At 41.5% G+C, this 18530-nt stretch overlaps 1 protein-coding gene across 6 annotated transcripts in view; it reads left to right on the top strand.

Annotated features, from left to right (window-relative positions):
* Window positions 1–18530, top strand: part of TEAD1 (TEA domain transcription factor 1) — a 163968-nt gene that overhangs the window by 48601 nt on the left and 96837 nt on the right. For 4 of the 6 annotated variants that reach the window (XM_068398139.1, XM_068398137.1, XM_068398138.1 and 1 more), the window contains exon 2: window positions 6269–6522. In XM_068398139.1, coding sequence (XP_068254240.1) covers window positions 6375–6522 — 148 coding nt within the window. In that variant the 5' untranslated portion in view covers window positions 6269–6374. Of the gene's footprint in view, window positions 1–6268; window positions 6523–18530 lie in introns of those variants that run through there. The other 2 variants (XM_068398135.1, XM_068398134.1) reach the window with 1 other exon arrangement.

Raw genomic sequence — 18530 nt, 5'->3', positions numbered from 1 at the left:
TTATAGCTACAGAATCCAGAGTATGGATTTGTTTTTAAATAAAAAAGTTATTTTTTTTTTAAGGCTTGAGCATATTGCTTGATTTGTATAAACACTGCAAATATACTTTTACTGGCAAAGTAGAAACTTTAGCTTGTTTTTTATTTGAAAAAATAAAGTTAACAAAAGCTCCACTTCTAAAACATAGCAATGCCATATGCTGATTTAGATTGGGAGAAGGCTCCTATCTAGCATTTTTTCTAGGGGTGCTCTGTTAGGGCGAGTCAGAAGCATTTTCTGTATGTCCTTGGAGATGCTATGACTCTCCTGCTGATTTCCTCCTTCAGGAGTAAATTGTCCTGTCATGGAGACCTGCAGAAGAATTCAGTACTGATAGCAATAGCAGTACTGTTTTTATTGTAGTTGGGAGTTAAACTGACTTTCTATTAGGGAAAACGTAAAATCCTAGTAAAATTCAAGCTTTCCACCAATTCCCTATTTACTTTAATTGGTATAGAAAGAGCTTGAGAAATCCAGATGTGATATGGGGTGTCGGGTAGTTCGACGGGTATCTGGAAGGAGAACAGGGTGGCTGGGGATGAGGCAGCCTCATCTCCTAAAACTCCCATGGAGAGCACCAGCAGGAGAAGGAGCCCTCTTCTCCCCAGCCTAGTGGTTTGCTCTCCCTCCCCATCCTTTCTTTCTTGATGAGCTACTTCACAGGTGGCTTTTGCCAGTGATGTTCACGCAGCAGACTGCCCAGCAGCTGTGTGAGGAAACCACACAGAGCGAAGGAGCATGTAGCTCCACAGGCATCGGCGGCAGGAAGCCTGGTTTCCCCTGGATTTCTGCCCTGCAGCTGACAAAGCTGTCTGGTCACTAGGTCATCTGTGAAGTCTCTTGGGCATCTGGGTTCCCTATGGCTACTCAAGGATGTGCTCCCACTGCAGGTTTCCCTCTGTTGGGGTGTTTTACATTCTGTCTTGGCTGCTGAGTCTCAGGGCATCATCTAGTTTGTTCCCCTACCTCAGACAGGGCTAAGCATGGCTGCATCATTCCTGAGAAATGTTTGTGTCACCTGTTCTTAACACCACCTCTCCCCCCACAGTTCCCCAGTACCCCAAACTGATCGCTTCTGGTCTGTGACTGTTTGTAGGGCCAGAATGGACTTTCAAATGCCCAGCCTATGGTTTTCTTGCTGCAACTTAAGTTCTTTGCTTCTTGTCCTATCCTTGGTAGAAATGGCAAAGAGCTGCTTCTCTGCTTTGCTGTTACCTTTTCCTTATTTGAAAGTGGTTATCTTCTCACATCAGTCTTCTCTAAATTTAAACAAACCTAATTCCTTTGCTGGTAGGTCATGTTTTTTAGATCTGATAACTTTCTTCCTCTGGATTCTCTCCAGCAGTTCTTTCCTGAAGCCTTAGCGCTCCAGCTGTGGATTTGCAGTGCTGAACAAAGCAGAAGGAAAATCCCATGGGCTTGTAACTTTCCAAGCCTTGAGAGAAGATTTGCCATCTGCAAATTTAGAATTAGTTGGTTTTTACTCATCTGCTCATTATCGTCTTGATGTTCATAAAAACTTGTTGGATTCCTGGTCCCATTGTTTTTTATGTAACTGAAGCTAAGATGACATTGTTCACAAACTAAAAATAAAATGTCTTCTTAAAAGTGTAATTTACCACTTCAACACTCAAAGTCTTTACCTCAATAATTAAGATTTTTCTGAAAGACCTGTTTTAGAAATATTGGGCTGGTTGTAAGAATTATTTGGTAGCCTTCTGCAGCCATTCACAGCGAGATCGGTGTGGATAACTACACTGGTGCTTTCTCACTTGCAAATTCTTGCAGGTGCCATTGCAGGTTATCTCAAAAAATATCTGCACTCGATCCCCTTCAAGCAGACAGAATTTAGAAGACTGGGGAGACGTAATCATTTTTTCTCAGACTTTTTTTCAGAATCAAGGCATGTTTTTAGTGTTTCTCATGTTCCTGCACCAAAACCTGTGGAGTATTAATGCTCTTCCAGTGGTTATGTATATATAGAAGCGATACCTCAGGGAAGGCACCTGTACATTGAAATTCAAGAAAGTAAATTAATTGAACAAACAGAGAAAATGGTTTAACTTCTGCAGGATGTTGTAAAATAGGAGTCAGCTCTGATGACTCTTGAAAGACAATGTTTCCATGTTAGTTCATTGTGCAAGTATTGAAGGATATGAAACATATCAAGGCCTTAAATCTGCACTTGTCCTACACTCCTGTGAAGAGCTATTGATCTCAGTTGTTGGTCTGTGAGCAGCAACTTTCTGGGCAAGTCCAGGTTTGCATTGCTCATAAAGTGAAGGCATAAGAGAATGTTTTACGCAAGCGAAGAAATCATTCCCTTGATAAGATGTTGCAGACTATCATTTGGTTTTATTTAAATTCATTGGTTTGATCAGCTCTGACAATAGCTATCCTTGTTTCTGTGAGTTTTTAAAATAACTTTTCAAGTTACTCTACCAAGTGAACAGAATGAAAATGAGTTGTATCTGGTACGTCATGAAGCTGTATTGAATGGATCGGCTATAAAAGACATTTATAAAATCCAGTATTGTCCCTAATAGCTTCTTCATTGCTAAATATAACATTGCTGTGTTTGAGGGGGGAACATAGCTCCATCATGCATAGAAAAAGTGTCTTAATAACTACGTGAGAAAACCAGATATACTCAGAATTGACTTAGCTGGAGAGAGTAGAAAGCAACTGCAAGACAGATGCATTCAGGTTTGCAACTAGAAGAGCTTTACGCACAGGGGAAGCTGTCTTGAAATATGTAAGAGAGAGAGACCGGTGTTAAAAGGGAAACTGCAGAGAGACCTCCTAAACTGCAGCAGTGCTTTAAGCAATCTTAGAAAGTACCAAAATGTTAGCCAAAATCTGGTTTTGGTTTGGGGGTTAGTTTTTAGTTCGTTTTCTGGGTAGTGTTGAGGTGTTTTAATTGTGTTAACAGAAAGTACAAGCACGAAATTTGTTCTCTAAAAGTTACTGTGATAAAAAGCAAATACAGAACTCTTCAACTTGATCTGTCCTGTCTGCAAGCTCTGCTTTTGGGGAAGGTGGGCTTAATTGCCTCCAGGAGATTAACTCTTCCTCCACTAAAAGTTGGTATTGTAAGATTTGGAATTTGCTTTGGAAGGCTTGCTTTATTTTTATTTTTAACTTTTTATAAATTTAAATTGGACTGTAAATCCACATTTTTCATGAGATAGCTCATTAGAAATGTGCAACAAAGCTCATCTGTTGATAGCTTGTATTATTTTTGATAACCATGTTTAACTCCAGCATAACAGGTCTGAAATTTTTCATCCCAGTTGGGTCCTTAGATTTCAAGCTAAGAAGGAAGTGGAATTGCCTTTTGATACATAGAGCTGAGCTGGCAGTGATTAACTGAGTAGCTCATTATTTTCCTGAAATAAGAGGGAGCCATTTAGTGGTTGTAATACAAGGGGTTTTGCTCCTTCGTCCTCTAGCTTGATCTGCACTGTCAGCATTCACCAAAATGGAAATCACTAAAAGCAACCTTTAGAGAGGTGTTTTTTTTCCCCCCGCCCCTATTGTACAGATGTTCTGGAAGAAACACTTGGTTGTCTTACATTTTAGAGGCTGGAATAGTAGCTACTAATGCCTCAAGATGATATCCAAGTAGGTAAAAAGGACTGGGAAGGGAGATAGCACATTAGTGAAAATTCACCAGTAAACACAATGCAAGATCTAACATGAATATCAAGTAACATTAATTACTTTAGAGCCTCTCTGTTTTCCTTGTGTGCATTTTAATTATTATTTCAGCATAATGTAATAACAAGGGCTGGTTTATATGACGATAATAAGACTTGAGGCTATGACTGTGGCAGATTTTGTAAGCAGAGGGTGGTTGGGCTGAGCGAAAGATGCCTGTGGCTGTGCTGTGTGTTGCATGCCATTGTGCCTGGAATCGGGGAGGAGAAGGATTTCCTCCCCGAATCACCTTTGAAGAACTGACCCAGTAAACAGTCCCACTCAGAGCTGTCTTCTGGTGAAATGGTAAACCATGGTCTCGATTGTGTGAGGCCAATAAAATCTCCAGTAGCCATTTTTCCCTGCACTGTGGCAGTAAAACTGAAACCCCCCTAGTTAGCCCAGTCAACGTTAAATTACCTCTCGTTTACATAAAATTCCCCCTGTATCTGAAGGCTTAAGTGGACATGATTGTTTTTGTCAGTTCTTTCCCAGTATTGCTGTGTTTATATTTTGGCTAAATCTTGCGTACAAAGTTCAAGTCTTGCAAGGGTTGAATCAACCCTTCGGCCTTCTGAGAATTATGGAGGATGGTGTTTCGCTATTTTACAAAGGTTTACATCTCCCTTTTTGTGATGAGACTTTTAAGAGTTTTGTACATTTTTGGATTTCCCAGATAATAAGTGGTGTATTTGGCCAGACTTCCCACCCACTTATCATTTGTGTGTGGTTCCCTGTGAAGCCATCTGCTCCCTTGTTATCAGTTATTAAAAGACGTTGGAGACACTGGCTGGCCTTGACATTACTGGTGGGTAGGCACTCACATTTTCATAAACTGTGCTGAAATGTTCAAACCAGTGCAAAGTTAAGAAATGCCTCTTTGTAGAAATGGACATGCAAGCAAGGAAAATAAAGTTCTTGCGAGTCTATTTTGCATGTAGTGATCCCTCCGAGCTCCTGTTAGAGCCTGGAGAAGTGGAAATACCCCATACTTTGGACGTCAGACCGGTAACGTTGGTTAGCGAGACTGAGAGACTACTCCCAGTTTCCCCAGTTTCAGCTCTGTTTTTTTGCAAGGCACTGTAGCCTCCGAGGGACCGGACTATCGGGTTTTGGTTATCTCTGGGGATTGGTTGATTGGTTAGTTCGGGTGAGGGCTGCAGTAAATATTTCTCCTTTCAGGGAGTTCTGCAGCCCAAAGGTGTTTCATCAGAGCTGTCATGGCCTCCGATACACAGCCTCCCCTTCTTTCTCCACGGGGTGAATGCCATTCTGCCACTTTTCACCTGTTATTTCACGACGTCCTGAGACCCCACTGAGAGGCCTGTCAGTGCGAGGACGGAGGTGTGCAGAAGGGGAAGCCCCTCTCTTCTGTGTGCGGAAGGGGCCTGCTTTCATCTCCCCCAGCAGAATAACAAATGCTATAGTTTAGGATTTTTTGAGTGTTTAGCCAACTAACTGGGTTTTTAAGTGCGTGTGCGGCTCATGCATGCATGTTTGAACACTCCCATCCACTTAGATCAGTTAGAGTCACCAAACTTCTTCGTTTTTCAAAAATAAAACTGCATTATGCCTAGACATGTCGAGCCAAAGCTGTTCCTAGTGTTATTTCACTGACTTCCCAAAGAATTGCACCAGAGGTGAATTTGGTCTGGTATAGCAGCTTTTTTGCCTGGAGCAAGTCTTTATAGCAGAGTTGTATTTCTTGCAAAAATATAAAAGGAACACTGACAGATCTGCAGCTCTGGTGGTGTGAGCAGGTGCAGCTATATTAAATTATTTCTTATTAAATTGATTCAGCGACTTGAAGCTTGTAATTTTTGTTCTGCTGTGGTTGTGTGACAGAGACCTTTTAAACCAGACAAAATGTGTATCTTTTCTTGTAATTCCTTTCTCTGGTGTTATAATTTTAAAGATTTCTGTTTGAATGTAGATCAGATTCTGATTGTATTATTTATTTGGGTAAAATCTGAAAATTACAGCCTTTTCTCGTTAATCACATTGAGCTGTGTCATTGCTAGTGTAATTCCATTTACTCTGCTGACATCCGGATGAATGTGAACAGTAGTTTTTGCTTTTGTTTTTAGGTTTAAGTGGTTTTAGGCTCTGGTGGTCGCTGTGGCATAAACTGGTGTGCTGCCCTTCCAGCCAGTGGAAGTATGCTGACTTACTCCTGCCTGAGGATCTGGCTCATTATTTTAAGGGTGCCAGTCTTCAGCCAGATGAAATGTGTCATGTGCTGCAGAGTTTTCCCCAGTATTAAGACCCACTTTGACTATCTGTGAAAACTAACCTGATGCTCTGTGCCTTCATGTAATTGCACACAGAAGATGTGGTAAAGAGTTCCCCTTCTGACAACCTTATCGCTCCACCTCTGCTGATCTGAGGTAGAATGGTTATTAATTTTTTACTTTTCCTGGTGCTTCCCATAATCATGTTATTGCTGTTAACTTAGAAGTAGACAGAAATGTTTGCTTGCAGTTCCATGTCTTTAATGCCTTTTGGGGTTGTTTGTGTGTTTGTTTTGTAGGTTTATTTCCTTTAAGACTCCAGGCTTAGGCTTGGAGACCCCAGCCATCACCATTGAGCCCAGCAGCTGGAGCGGCAGCGAGAGTCCTGCCGAAGATATTGAAAGAATGAGTGATTCTGCAGATAAACCTATTGACAATGATGCAGAAGGTGTCTGGAGCCCTGACATTGAACAGAGCTTTCAGGAAGCTCTAGCTATCTATCCACCATGTGGGAGGAGGAAAATCATCTTATCAGATGAAGGCAAAATGTATGGTAAGTGGTACACATATAGCCTTTGGAAATAATTGTCCCAACAAGAACTGTAAAACGCAGTTTGTTTTTACACAAAATCCCTGGCTCTGGTTTTGGTGCTTTTGGAGCAAATCTTGAAGAAATCTGTGTAAGGTTGAGGGAGCTCAGCTGGGCTAATGCGTTGCTCAGGACTGTCCAAACCAATCCCTTCACCACTGGCGCTAGGAAGCAATATTGATGCAGAATTGTCTTCAGTGAATGCCATGCTGTGGCTGAAGGGAAATGTTTAAAAGAAGCTTTTAAATGTGTCACTCCTTGAGCATAAAAAAAAGTAAGCATTTTTCTTTATTTTTCAATAAATGGAGAAGAAGGGGAAATGGGAACTACAGTCTGCGTGATTGCCTGGCAGAATATGCAATATTAAATTGCACGGTGGTAAAGTTCTCGTCGGGTTCAGAAGCCTCTGGACGAAAGAGGCAAGTTAGGGGTGCTTTTGTGCCTTGCTTTTTTTATTATTATTATTTTTTTATTTTTCCTTTCCCCTTCCCTCTGTGCAAACCGCTATAACTCAGATGACGCGCTGACAGCCTGCCATAAATACCCGCTCGGCGGAGGGGGGCTGACATCTGCACGCACTGTTCGCGGCCCTGCCGCTTTTGTCCCGCTCCTCCGAGCTCTCTCGCTTTGTCTTTGCCGCCCTGCGAACTTCTCCGTGCGGCCGGCGCAGCCCTTGCTCCGGCTCCTCGTTCCGCGGAGGGGGCCGAGGGCGGGCGGTCGCTGTGCCGTGGGGACAGTTACGCTTCCAGGCGACCTTGCCCCTACCTGGCCGGGCTGTCCCGAGGCGGGGGGGGGGGAGCGGCCGGCCGGGGGGCGCAGCCCAGAGCAGATGGTGCTGCAGCTGCCACCAGCTGTGCCCCCGCCCCCCCGCTTGAGGTCATGGAAACAGGGACACTGCTGCGGGCTGGGGGGGTGAGGGCGGGCAGGAGCTGCCCCCTTCCCCCTCCGGCGTCCTCTCGCAGCTGCCTTGTGACCCGGGCGGCCACACGAAACTACGTAGATGGAAAAAGGGAGTTGGGATGAAGCATCTCAGCTGCCCTCGGCAGAAAGTTGCCGGGCCCCGTGTTCCTGCCTGGGTGTTTTGCCTTCCCCGCCCCCGCCGTCCTTCTCTCCCTGTACAAGGGAATATCATTTCTCTTGTCCTCTCCTCCTTGCCCCTTTCCCCCTGTTTTGATTGCATTTCAGTTGTTGTTATTTTCCTTTGGAAAGGGGAGATGATTTGCTTAATGAGAAGGTTGTGCTCTTTCTAGGAGGACATAAGCATGTATATACAAACAAGCTTATTGTGTATTTATGCTCAAAAGCTCTACTTAGGCTTGAACAGCCTCATCAGCCACAATAAGGGTGGCTGCATTTTTTTTATATCAGGATCCCTACAACCACAGTAATCACCCCTGAAATCTGATTTTTGGTGTTTTGAAGCATTCTTTGGCCGTTGTATAAATTAAAATTAACATATTTATCCATTCATTTCGACAATCACTGATTTAATTTAATGGTTCTCTAATCCCGAATGTTAACATTTGTTAAATTATATACGTAGAAAAAACTATTTATGCATATCTAATTGCTGATGAATACTGCTAGCTAGTAATACTGTACGCATATATGCACATCTCATATATTTATGCTCATCCTAAATCAAATATTGTTTATTTTCAATCAAAAAAGGAGGCATGCATGTTTGATGCTGAAAACTTGACTTAAAGTGTTGCCCTGATTGGGAAATAAAAAATGTGTTAGGAAGTGCAGGGTACTGTGAGAGCAGAATTTACATCCTGACTTTGCAGTGGATGAACTCATGTTTTCATTCTTCAAGCTGAGTAACTGCTTTGTAGTGTTTGAGGATTTATTGAAACCATGCTAGGTTTCTGAGGACTTTCTAATAGAGTCTTATGGCCCTGAGAGCATAATTGTTCTCCAAGGATTTTGAAATCAAAACAGTGTAAGTGTTTTAGATTCTGTGTGGCATAATGAAAATAATTTAATGCCTTTTAGTGGCATACCAAGTTTATTTCACTTACAAGAGAGACATTGCAATATCTCTAAGCTTCCATAGTGTTGAGGGATATTGTAATGTGTCAGTAATTCATCAACCATGTAAGACAAAAGGTCAAGAGAGCACCGTTTCATTTTCTAACTGAAATTACCTTTAGATATAGGCACTAGAACAAATATGATCTTTATAGAGGCAAATATAATGATCACTCTGTGTGGATTAAGTTAAGCAATTGTAGTTTTGTATCTTTGGAGAGAGACTTTGAGAAGAGCAGAGATTTTGCTTGAAGAAATATTTTAAGTCTCTGCCTTTGATTTAGTGAGAGCTTTGCGACATTCATGTAAGCAGAAGCAAGAGTTTCTTCACTGTTCTTTGTGGTGGTCTAAAATCGTCCTTAAAAGTGGCATTTCTAAGAGGGCTGTGTACAGGCTCCCCGGCGGTTGGCTGGGGGGACCTGGAGGATTGCTCGAGCAGGACTGGGGGGCTGGAAATCCGGGGTGCGTGCAGGGTGGGTGGTCGAGGGGCGCCTGCCCGCGGTGCCACCTGGGCATCAGCGGCGTGGGCCAGTGGTACCGAGGGACATCTGTGACCTCTCTGGGCAGCCTGGATTGCTTCAGCTGTTCCTCTACAGCTGTGATCTTGGACGAAGGAGGGAAAGGAATGGGAGGGCCTTTCCCTCTCCCCTTGCCTTCCCAAAAAAGTGACTTACGGCACCAGAAGACAGGAGAACAAGAGACTTTCGATCCTACCCCCACAGAAAAGGGCTGCAGGGCCCCATGGCTGGGCAGGGGGAAGGGGATGTCTTGACTTTTTTTTGGCCCTGAGGCATCCTCAGACTATAAGGACAAAGTCGTGACCTGTGTGAGACCAGGAACATTTCAGGCTGCTGCTGACCCTGCCACCAGTGCAGGGTTATGGCTCCTTGAAGAAACCCTCGGAAAACAAAATAAAAACTTAATGAAACTCTTGTTTTTAAATTTATAGGAAATGATTGAGTAAGAAGCAAAGACGCTTGTTTTGGTTCAACAGGGGCAAATTCCAGGAACCGTAGCTTGGAAATTCTCGAGAGAAAGGGAGTGCGCTGTAAGGCCAAGGGACCAGTGATAAGGTTTCTGCAGGAAAGCACTATCCGTCACCCCTTTTCCTCCTTCCTCTGTGTGTGTGGTTGTGATGGTCTTACAGTTTTGGTTTTGCTCCTACTACTGTATTGACTAGTAGTAAATAAGATAAAAAAAGGTGAGGAGGGAATAAATACGAAAGCCTGAAGGAGGATAGAGGAACACACCTCTAAGTTGATGCTCACGCTCTTTGTGGAAGCAGTGGAGTGTAGCCCACGGAGGAAAGACTCGACTCTTAGACCCATTTTCATTTGTCTTGCAAGTTATTGGTAAGAATTTTTTTAATCTGTACCGTTTCAAAAGAAGTATTGATAAAACACAAATATCATCCACTAGTACAAAGTGGGACACCCTATAATTTGTCTTCTGTCTCAGAGATCCATTCTGATGAATTTCTGTGTCCTTGTTTATCCAGCACATAGTAAAACTCCAGCCCATTAGAGGGCATTGGCTGTCCTGTATTTGTACTTTGTTCCAATTGTTGGTCTTTTAGTGCTGACAGTTAAGTTACTCGTAGCAATTCCTGTGAACTCACTTATTGGCAGGATATTTGCCTGTGCTTGTCTTTGCTCCTGGGAGAGTGTTTTGGAAAAGATTACAAGAATGAAAGCTGCTGTGAAATGCAGCCCTACTTTTATTCCTGGTGTAACACTGAAGTCACTGGAGTTACCACGGGAATGGATTTGGCCCCGTGTGCATGTTTTCATCTTTTTTTTTTTTTAAATTTAGCTATAGCGAGAAGTAGCTTTAGTGCAGCTCTGGGGACAATGACAAAGTAGCATAAGTTGCTAGTAAGTGTGATAACGCCTGCAGACATGTTACTGTCAGCATTGCTAGCTTAGCCTCAAGGTAGCAAAGGTGGCTTTTGCCTTAAGACAAAAAAATAGTTTGATTTTTATTTTTGAGACATGTAGCAGCTCTTCAATTCAGAATGAAATTAGTCATCGTGATTTGCATCGGAGGTATTCATCTCTGCAACAAAACTACTTAAGAGTGTATTAATGATTATTTAAAAAGGAAGTGTTGTAGCGTGTTTAGTTGTTTTACAGAGACAAATGAGTACTAATTAACGTGAGAAGATGCATAGCAGCCTTTCAAAACTGTTGTATATGTTTATTAGGTCACGCATAAAATCTCTTGGCCTGCATTACCTTGACAGTAAAGGGAAAATGATACTTTCATAAAAATTTCTGCTCAGATGATTGAATTTTTGCACGATGAGTAATAATAGTCTTCATTTCCAAAGCACTGTGTATAAATTGAGTATGAAAATTGAACTTTGAACTAGTACATTGACAAAAGAAATCCTATTCTGTAGGCTTGTGTGATTCTGTAGCTAACTGCTATTATTAGGTGTCTTTCTGGGTTTCTATTAGGAAACTGCAAGGTAACTAGCTTTATGAAGAATACAGTAACATGTTACAAATTATTTTTACTATTGCTTTTAATTTTAAAAGTTCCATGCAGCTTACTGCCTCTATAAAGACATCACTACCTTATAAAGTTTCCACAGTATTAAATATATTTGAATGTGAATAAGGTACGTGGAGTGATGAAATACCAGATGTGAAGTATCAGGTTGCGTGTTTATTCATCTGTTATTGCAATCATTGTACAAAGATATGCTCTTGTATTTTTTTATTTTTCTTTTCTTTTTGGTCTCACAGCAACATACGCAAAATGCACTGGAGAGAGGACTCCTATTATGAAAGTTACTGTTTGGGTTTCTTAGATTGTAAACAAATCTGTCTAGAAACATTCTTGCAAAACCCTGTGATTGCTCACTGTATTACCTCATGCCACAGTGCATACATGAAGGCAGGCTGCAAGCGTGTGCTGAGCAATCAGTTAAAAGTGAAGAAAACGAAGGTCCAACGATACAGTCTCTGTTTGAAAATTTACTACTTAAATTACTCAGATTGTGAACAAATCTGGCTATAAACATTTTTGCAATCTGGTGATGTTCTTGCAACATCAGCATGTTGTGCTTGCAAGAGGGCAGTCTGGTTTTGTGAGCTGAGCAATACACACTGCTGTCATTAGAAATGGAGGATTTTGGGCTTACTTGTTGTCGAGGGTTTCTGAAATGTGGGGGAAGAGAGTTTAATCTTTCTATTTGGGCTTTCAAGAGTAAATTGTCAATGGTTTGGGATAAAGTGGCAGAGTCTTCACGAGAGAGAATTTTTGGTTTTCTCCCTCTGCCGTAAGCTGCTATCCTCAAGGGAAAATCTTAAGTGGGACTGCAAGAGCTGTGCATGATAAGGGTATTAGCTCCTACCTGGGGAGCAGGCAGAAGAGAGCAGGCTGTGAGAAGCGCCACATCTGAAAGTGTGAGTAATGTGCAAGGTCATACATGGCACAGCGATGAAGTACTCCATTTAGCTGTGTTGTGTCAGGAGAATGATGTATTCCAAAGGAAATGGGAAGTTATACTAGAGAGTTTTGCTGAAAAATTATGCATCAAAAAGAGCAGAACATCCGTTGGTAGTGCTCTTTACCATTTTGGTTTTTGTCCTCTCTCTACTAAGTATGTTCTCTTTGGTCATCCGTATAAACAAGAACTCACAGAAAGTTGTTTATAGCCTGTTTGTGGGAAACAATGTTAAGTAAACTGTATGGCTGCTGCCCAAGTCTTCTGGTATTTAGTAGGTACCCTTGTATAGAGGAGTTGCTAGCAATGTTAGTTCTTGCCTGGAACTAAGTGGAAGCTACAAGGGCAGGTTCAGATCAGGCATTTGACCACTTAAGAGTCATTTAATGGCTAGTCCTATTCAAATGGCTATACTAAACAGCGTAAGAGGATGTTTTTCCCTTATGACATTGTTCCTTTAGTAAAACCCTTGTTTAGAAATGACGCATGAGAGCACAGAAGTGATGCAACCTCACTAGAACATCCAGGATACGTTTAGGTGATTGTCTAGTGTGATTTATATTAGCTCATTTTTCTTCCAGCACTGATTTCACAAGATGAACTTGTGATCCTGTAATTGCAGAAGGCATAGTTTTGCAGCCTTAAGAAATAGGGTTGTCGCGCTAGGAGGTAGTTAAAACAGCCTTGATCAAGCTGATGTAGTGTGTTAGTTGGTTGCACAGTACTGAGAGATCAAGATAATCCTGCATGTAGATAGCATAAAAAAATGTAGTTATTTATTTGATCTCATTCCTTGCAGAACTGGGATCCCGCCTAGAAGCATGTCAGGGTAAACACCTTCTGGTTCAGACAACCTGGGGACAACTTGAGTTAGACAAGTAAGGCTCACATGCTCTTGAGGGTTATGATGGGCTGTCAGGTTTGGATTCCTCTTCGTGAGACCAGTATGAGATTATAGTAGAAGTGTCTCCTTTCTTACTGGCTTGAAATACCAACTGAATTATCTCACACAATCATAGCAGCAGCCCATCGACCCACATCCCTAGTAAAGTGCTTATGTAGGGATGTGGAAGGTGAGTTATATTCATGTCAGACACCTCTGTTCTGGGCATCCTTATGGAAGCAGAAGAGGTAAGAAAACATAGAAACTGTTGTTTTATAAAGAGAAAGACTTGGACAGTGCAGAGAGCATCTTACATGACCAGTAGCAGAAAAAAAAATTGATCAAAAATTTACCCCTTAACCACCACAGTCAGCACCATCACCACCACAGTCAGCACCATCACCATGGCTCGCACCAGCATCCAAAAGTTGCTGGAATCGGAGACTCCTAGCCAGGCAGAGCCGGGCCAGTGAGACAAGGGGTGAAAGCCAGGCATCTGAACCACGTCGGGGAGGGAAACTTCATCCTAATGTTCCCCCCTCTCCCCTAGTGGTGGTTTTGCTCAGTTTGGGTGTGATCACAAATAACACTACAGGGAACAAGGGGCAGTGGCAGCACAAAGAACGTTTTACAGCGTCTTTGGTGTTCTGGGGACATGCAGTCTCCTGAGAAGCAGGCTTATATCCCACTCCACACCTCACAGGAGTGAGCCTGGGCTAACTGTTGGGGAATAAATGCTGAGGTTGTTGTGACATGAGTCTTACACAATTCCCTGAGGGCCATGCTATTCAAAATTAATACGTATCTTAGCTGTGTCTTACTGGGATTTCCTCACAGATGCATGCAGGATCTTTTTTTGTGATGCCCTTGAGAATGTAGTCATACCATTGTATGAATATTTTCCTATGCTACAAACAATTTAATGTGGGACACTTGGTCTGGAACATCAGAGAGAAACACTTCAGAGTACGGGCTTCCAGATGATTTTAGTCTGACCATTTAGTCTGGTTTAAGGAATTGGACACTAATGGATTAACAGTTTACGGACTTCCAGTAGAAGTAATGGTTTAGCTAACAGAAAAAGGCTCCTCTGAACCTTTTCTGGTTTTGTTCTAGGCATACTAAAACTTTTACATTGGATGATTAAAGGACATGTTTTTGTAAGCAAAAATAATACAAACTGGGGAAGGAGGAGAGAGATGAACATAAATGTGCTGATTCCATCTCATGAATGCTCTTTTAAACGTAGGGAAGTAGCATGTCTTGTAAGACCTATTGTAAAAGGGATAACAACGCATCCCGGATTCACAAGGAAATTGAAACCCCGAAAAAGCATTGCACACCATGGGAGTTGCTGGATGTCAATCAAACACCATTACAATTTTACCTACAGAGGACTCAAATAAGCACTGTTAATAGAAACTGTGGTCAACATGTGCGTACTCTGGTGTGAGAAGTCAGCATCACTATCGCAACTGCTTAATTTCAGCCTCCCTACAACATCCATCTCCAACTAGGTCAAGCCTCCTAAGGATTTTCCTGGATGTAGGCAGATTTCATGCTTTTATTGAGATCTCCTTTCTGTCTTGTCTAGAAAAAAGAAGAAAAAAAAAAAAAAAAAAGAGAAATCCAGAGATCGGGGTGTGTTGCACCCACACAATCTGACAGAATTTAGGAACTTGGTATAGAATTAAAGTTAGCACAAAATCTGGCCTGCCTTTGTAAGGGGGCAGTAAGCTTGCCAGAGGTTATCATGTGTATGAGCCATCGAAAAAGATCAGATCATGAACCCAATTCCTTGTTTGATTGCCTTCCGTAGAGGGGATAGACAGGGGACCCAACAGGCAGTGATGGATTTGGCTTGGTCTGCATCTTGATTTTGTCTGTAGGCAACAGTATCAGGCTTGATGTCTGATAGTTTTGGGGACAGCAGCACACAATATATGCCTGGGGGTGTTAGGGAGCATATTCCAGTAATCTGTGTGGAGGTAGGTGAAGTAGATCTACTGCGTTTGCAGATAAGGAACAAAATGCTTTTTCAGCACACCTAATCATTGCAGCAAAGCTAAAACATTTCAAGCTTAATTTCCTGAAGCTGCTTAACTTTTGCTTACTTAAACATCTTACCTAACATCAACTGGTGTTTGGTTAGCATGGAAAAGAAAAGCATGACTTGAATAAAAATCATAGTTTAAATTGCCTTTTTTGTCAGGCTAGTAATGCCAGTGAGTAGGGAACACAGATGAAAAAACATCTTCAGCCCCTTGAATTCAGCATCAGTTTTACCCCTAAAACTGACAGGTAACACTACTGTCTTAGACATTGGGAAAAGAAAATGTGAACCCAAATGGTTCCATTTCCAGGTGGTTGGGGACAGCAGGCTTACTGTTGTTTGTGTATTGTTGACAACTGTAGATAAGTAGTAAAATAATTTTCCATAGTGAAAGTACTCTGAATCATTTTAACAGGTGCCTTCATATGATCTGGTAACTTCAGCATTTAATTCTTTGAACAAGAATTGCATTTTCATTTGTTTAGTTCTTCCTTGGATAGACTGTCAGCAATAAACATTTTAGTACAATTAATGGTGAAATAAGTGCTTACTAATAGCTATGTACATATATAGAATCAGAGAATCATTTTGGTTGGAAAGGACCTTTAAGATCATGAAGTCTAACCGTTAACCTAGCACTGCCAAGTCCACCACTAGACCATGTCCCTGTGCACACACATATATGTGCAAATATGGGGGTGTGTGTGAGAATATGTGTTCCCTTCCAGCCAATTAAACTGTATTTAAGAGATCTCAACAGTGAGGTCTACATACAATGAATTGGTTGGGACCTTCCTTCTTTGCTTTAGCAACTGAATGTAATTTACTGAGGGCTATCTGCAAAGAAATATTACGATTCATATTCATAGTAGTTATTAGGTAGGTATGTAGGCATATATGGTCTGCTACATATTTTTACTGCATGGTGTATTTTTAGCTGCGGGAGGTCTAATAACCAGAGGCTGTGAAAGTGCTGAGGAGAATTACTGTAAGAGATAGCGTACAGAGGAGCCACCCGCGAGGCAGTGAAAAAAGACTGTTGGAGCTGTATAGTGGGGTGGCCAGAGGAGTGTCATTAGCAGGTGGGACAGCTCAGAAAACCCTTTGGCCTGGCCTGGCCGCCCCAAAGGCTGTTGATCTCTCTCAGCCCCTGTTTGGTAGCAGTTGTCCCAAGTTACAGCCTCCCACTGACCTCTGCAACTGTGACGTGCACAGAGCTGGTGGGGACAGTGTGGACTCTGGCGTATGAGGTTAGCAAAGTGGGAAATAATAGGAAAGATTCATTAGAGCTGGAAGTACTGAACAAAGATAAAAATGAGGTAAAATAGCCATGAAAAAACACTTCTATTAAAATTATGAGACAGGAAGTTTTACAAGCTGCCTTTACCGCAATGAAGAAAAGAAGTCTAGAGAGATTAAATAACTTGTCCGATGTCATTAAAAGTTTTATAGCAGAGCTGGGAATTGAGCCCTCTTCCCCTCAGTGCCATCTATGTTTTAATGCCGAAGGGGCCCCTTTCACAGTTTATCCAGTGACCCTTGGGGAGCTTAGGGCTACTGTGGCAAAGCCATGTTTCCTGCACCACATCCTGTGCGCAGGGAGAGCAGGCTTCATCTTCTGAAAAGTACAATCCCTGCATAATGTGACCGCAGGATGCCTTGCACCTCTAATAGGGAGTTGGCTAAATGCCATTTTATTATTATTAGGCTTTTGTTTAATATAGTAGTTCTTTGAAACCAAACAAGAAAAGGACCTTGAGGTGCTATATACCGTGTACAAATAATGGACAGCTATAAGGAGTCTAATGTTTATATGGAGAAGAGAGAGGGAGAAAGTGGATGGGAAAGTGAGGCAATATTTAGCCCCATGCTGATGCTCCATGAGATGATGCGGTCCTTCCACAGAATAATATAGAGGCTGGTAAAAATAAGATGATTTAATTTGTTCATAACATCATTATTCAAGGAACAAAAAAAGTATGTAGCCTTACCCAAAGATGTAATCTAAGAGGTCTTTACTCTCTGCCGAGCTAAAATTCTGCTATTTAATTACCGATTTAGAAAATATCTTGGGCTCAATTTCCTCCTCAGTTACACTGTTATAAATCTAATGGAGTTGTTAAAGATTTATGGCAGTGTAACTGAAGGCAGAATTGGGTCCCTTATGTTTAAAACTTAGTTTGCCACATAAGTAATAATTTCTGTTTTCTAGGCAAGAGTTTATGAATCTTGCAGACCTCTGTTTCTGTAAAAGAAATATGAACTACAGTAGTGTGGGTGAGTGATTAATGCTGGAGGGGATGTCTAGGGGCAATCTGAATTGGCTGGTGTGGAAAATCCACGTGCAATTCAGATTTAGGATCTGTTTGCAGATGCCTCATAATTTAAAATGTCAAAAAAACCCCAAACCTTAGGCCTTCATGTAGTAAATTAATATACTGCTTGTTCAGTGTGCAGCAAGCTTTGCTGAAGTAATACCCTTATATGAGGTGTGAACTCATCCCAGTCCCCTTAGCAAGGACTTAACTTCAAAATTGATTGTGACCCTTTAAATCCTAACAGTGTCTAAATCATGAAAAAAAAAAAAAAATCACTGTTTTGGTTTTATTTAAATCATATATTTAATGACTTAAAAAGGAAAAATGTTGCCTTATTTATCCAGACCTAAAGAAACCTTGTGTTAGCATAGATGTAATTTATCCATTGGCTTTTAATCTCTAATGGAAGGGGCTTTCTAATATGCAACTGGCTCTTTATTGGTTTTCTCAGCTTTCACTTAGGAAAAGAGGTCAACTTTTGAAGTCTTCATCTGAAAAGTGAGTTAGGATCTGCTCGTACACCGTACGGGGGTGCCTGGTCTGGCCCGAGGACAGCCTGTGCAGCTCTCGCCCACCAGCGAGGCTCGTCAGGTCTCAGCGAATGCCCTGGCCCTTGGGTTTGCGGGGGGCTGCTGCGCGTGTGGGCAGTTTCCCCAGTAACACACGGGGACTCCGTAAGCTGGAACTATGTTGTTCTGGGATTTATGTCACTTCTGACAAGTTCATGTTTTTTCTAGAGTACTGTAGGCCTACAGTACATTATAGAAATAGTAAAGAATCATAATAATATCGCAAAATATAAGTCCTTTAAAAGAATGTAATTCAATGTCTGTTTGGAATAGCCCATTTTTATGTAAATACAGTATTTAGGTCCAAGGTATATTTCTAAGAACTTCGTTTAGGAAGGAATTGAAGAATTAATTATTCTAAGATTTCCAAGCACTGTAAGCTTGGAAATCTTAGAATAATTAATCTTAGAATTTTTAAGATGCAAAAGAATATTAGATTAGGTACATTATATTGTCTTAGAAGTGATTTTTCAATGCCATTTTTATTAGCTGTGAAAGCAGTAACTCTGAATGAACATAAATCTTTTCAATGTTTAATACAGTCCTGACTTGATGCGTTGATTCCTGATACCTGTGACTTCTAAGTATGGATTTTGTCTGGTTTTTAAATACTGATAGATCATTAATTACCTAAAAATTAGTTCAAATTTAAAGGAATAAG

This window comes from Nyctibius grandis, chromosome 4 (genome assembly GCF_013368605.1).
Source record: "Nyctibius grandis isolate bNycGra1 chromosome 4, bNycGra1.pri, whole genome shotgun sequence".
Taxonomy (NCBI): domain Eukaryota; kingdom Metazoa; phylum Chordata; class Aves; order Nyctibiiformes; family Nyctibiidae; genus Nyctibius; species Nyctibius grandis.
Note: the sequence above shows the minus strand (reverse complement) of the source record. Positions and strands in the feature narration are given on the sequence as shown.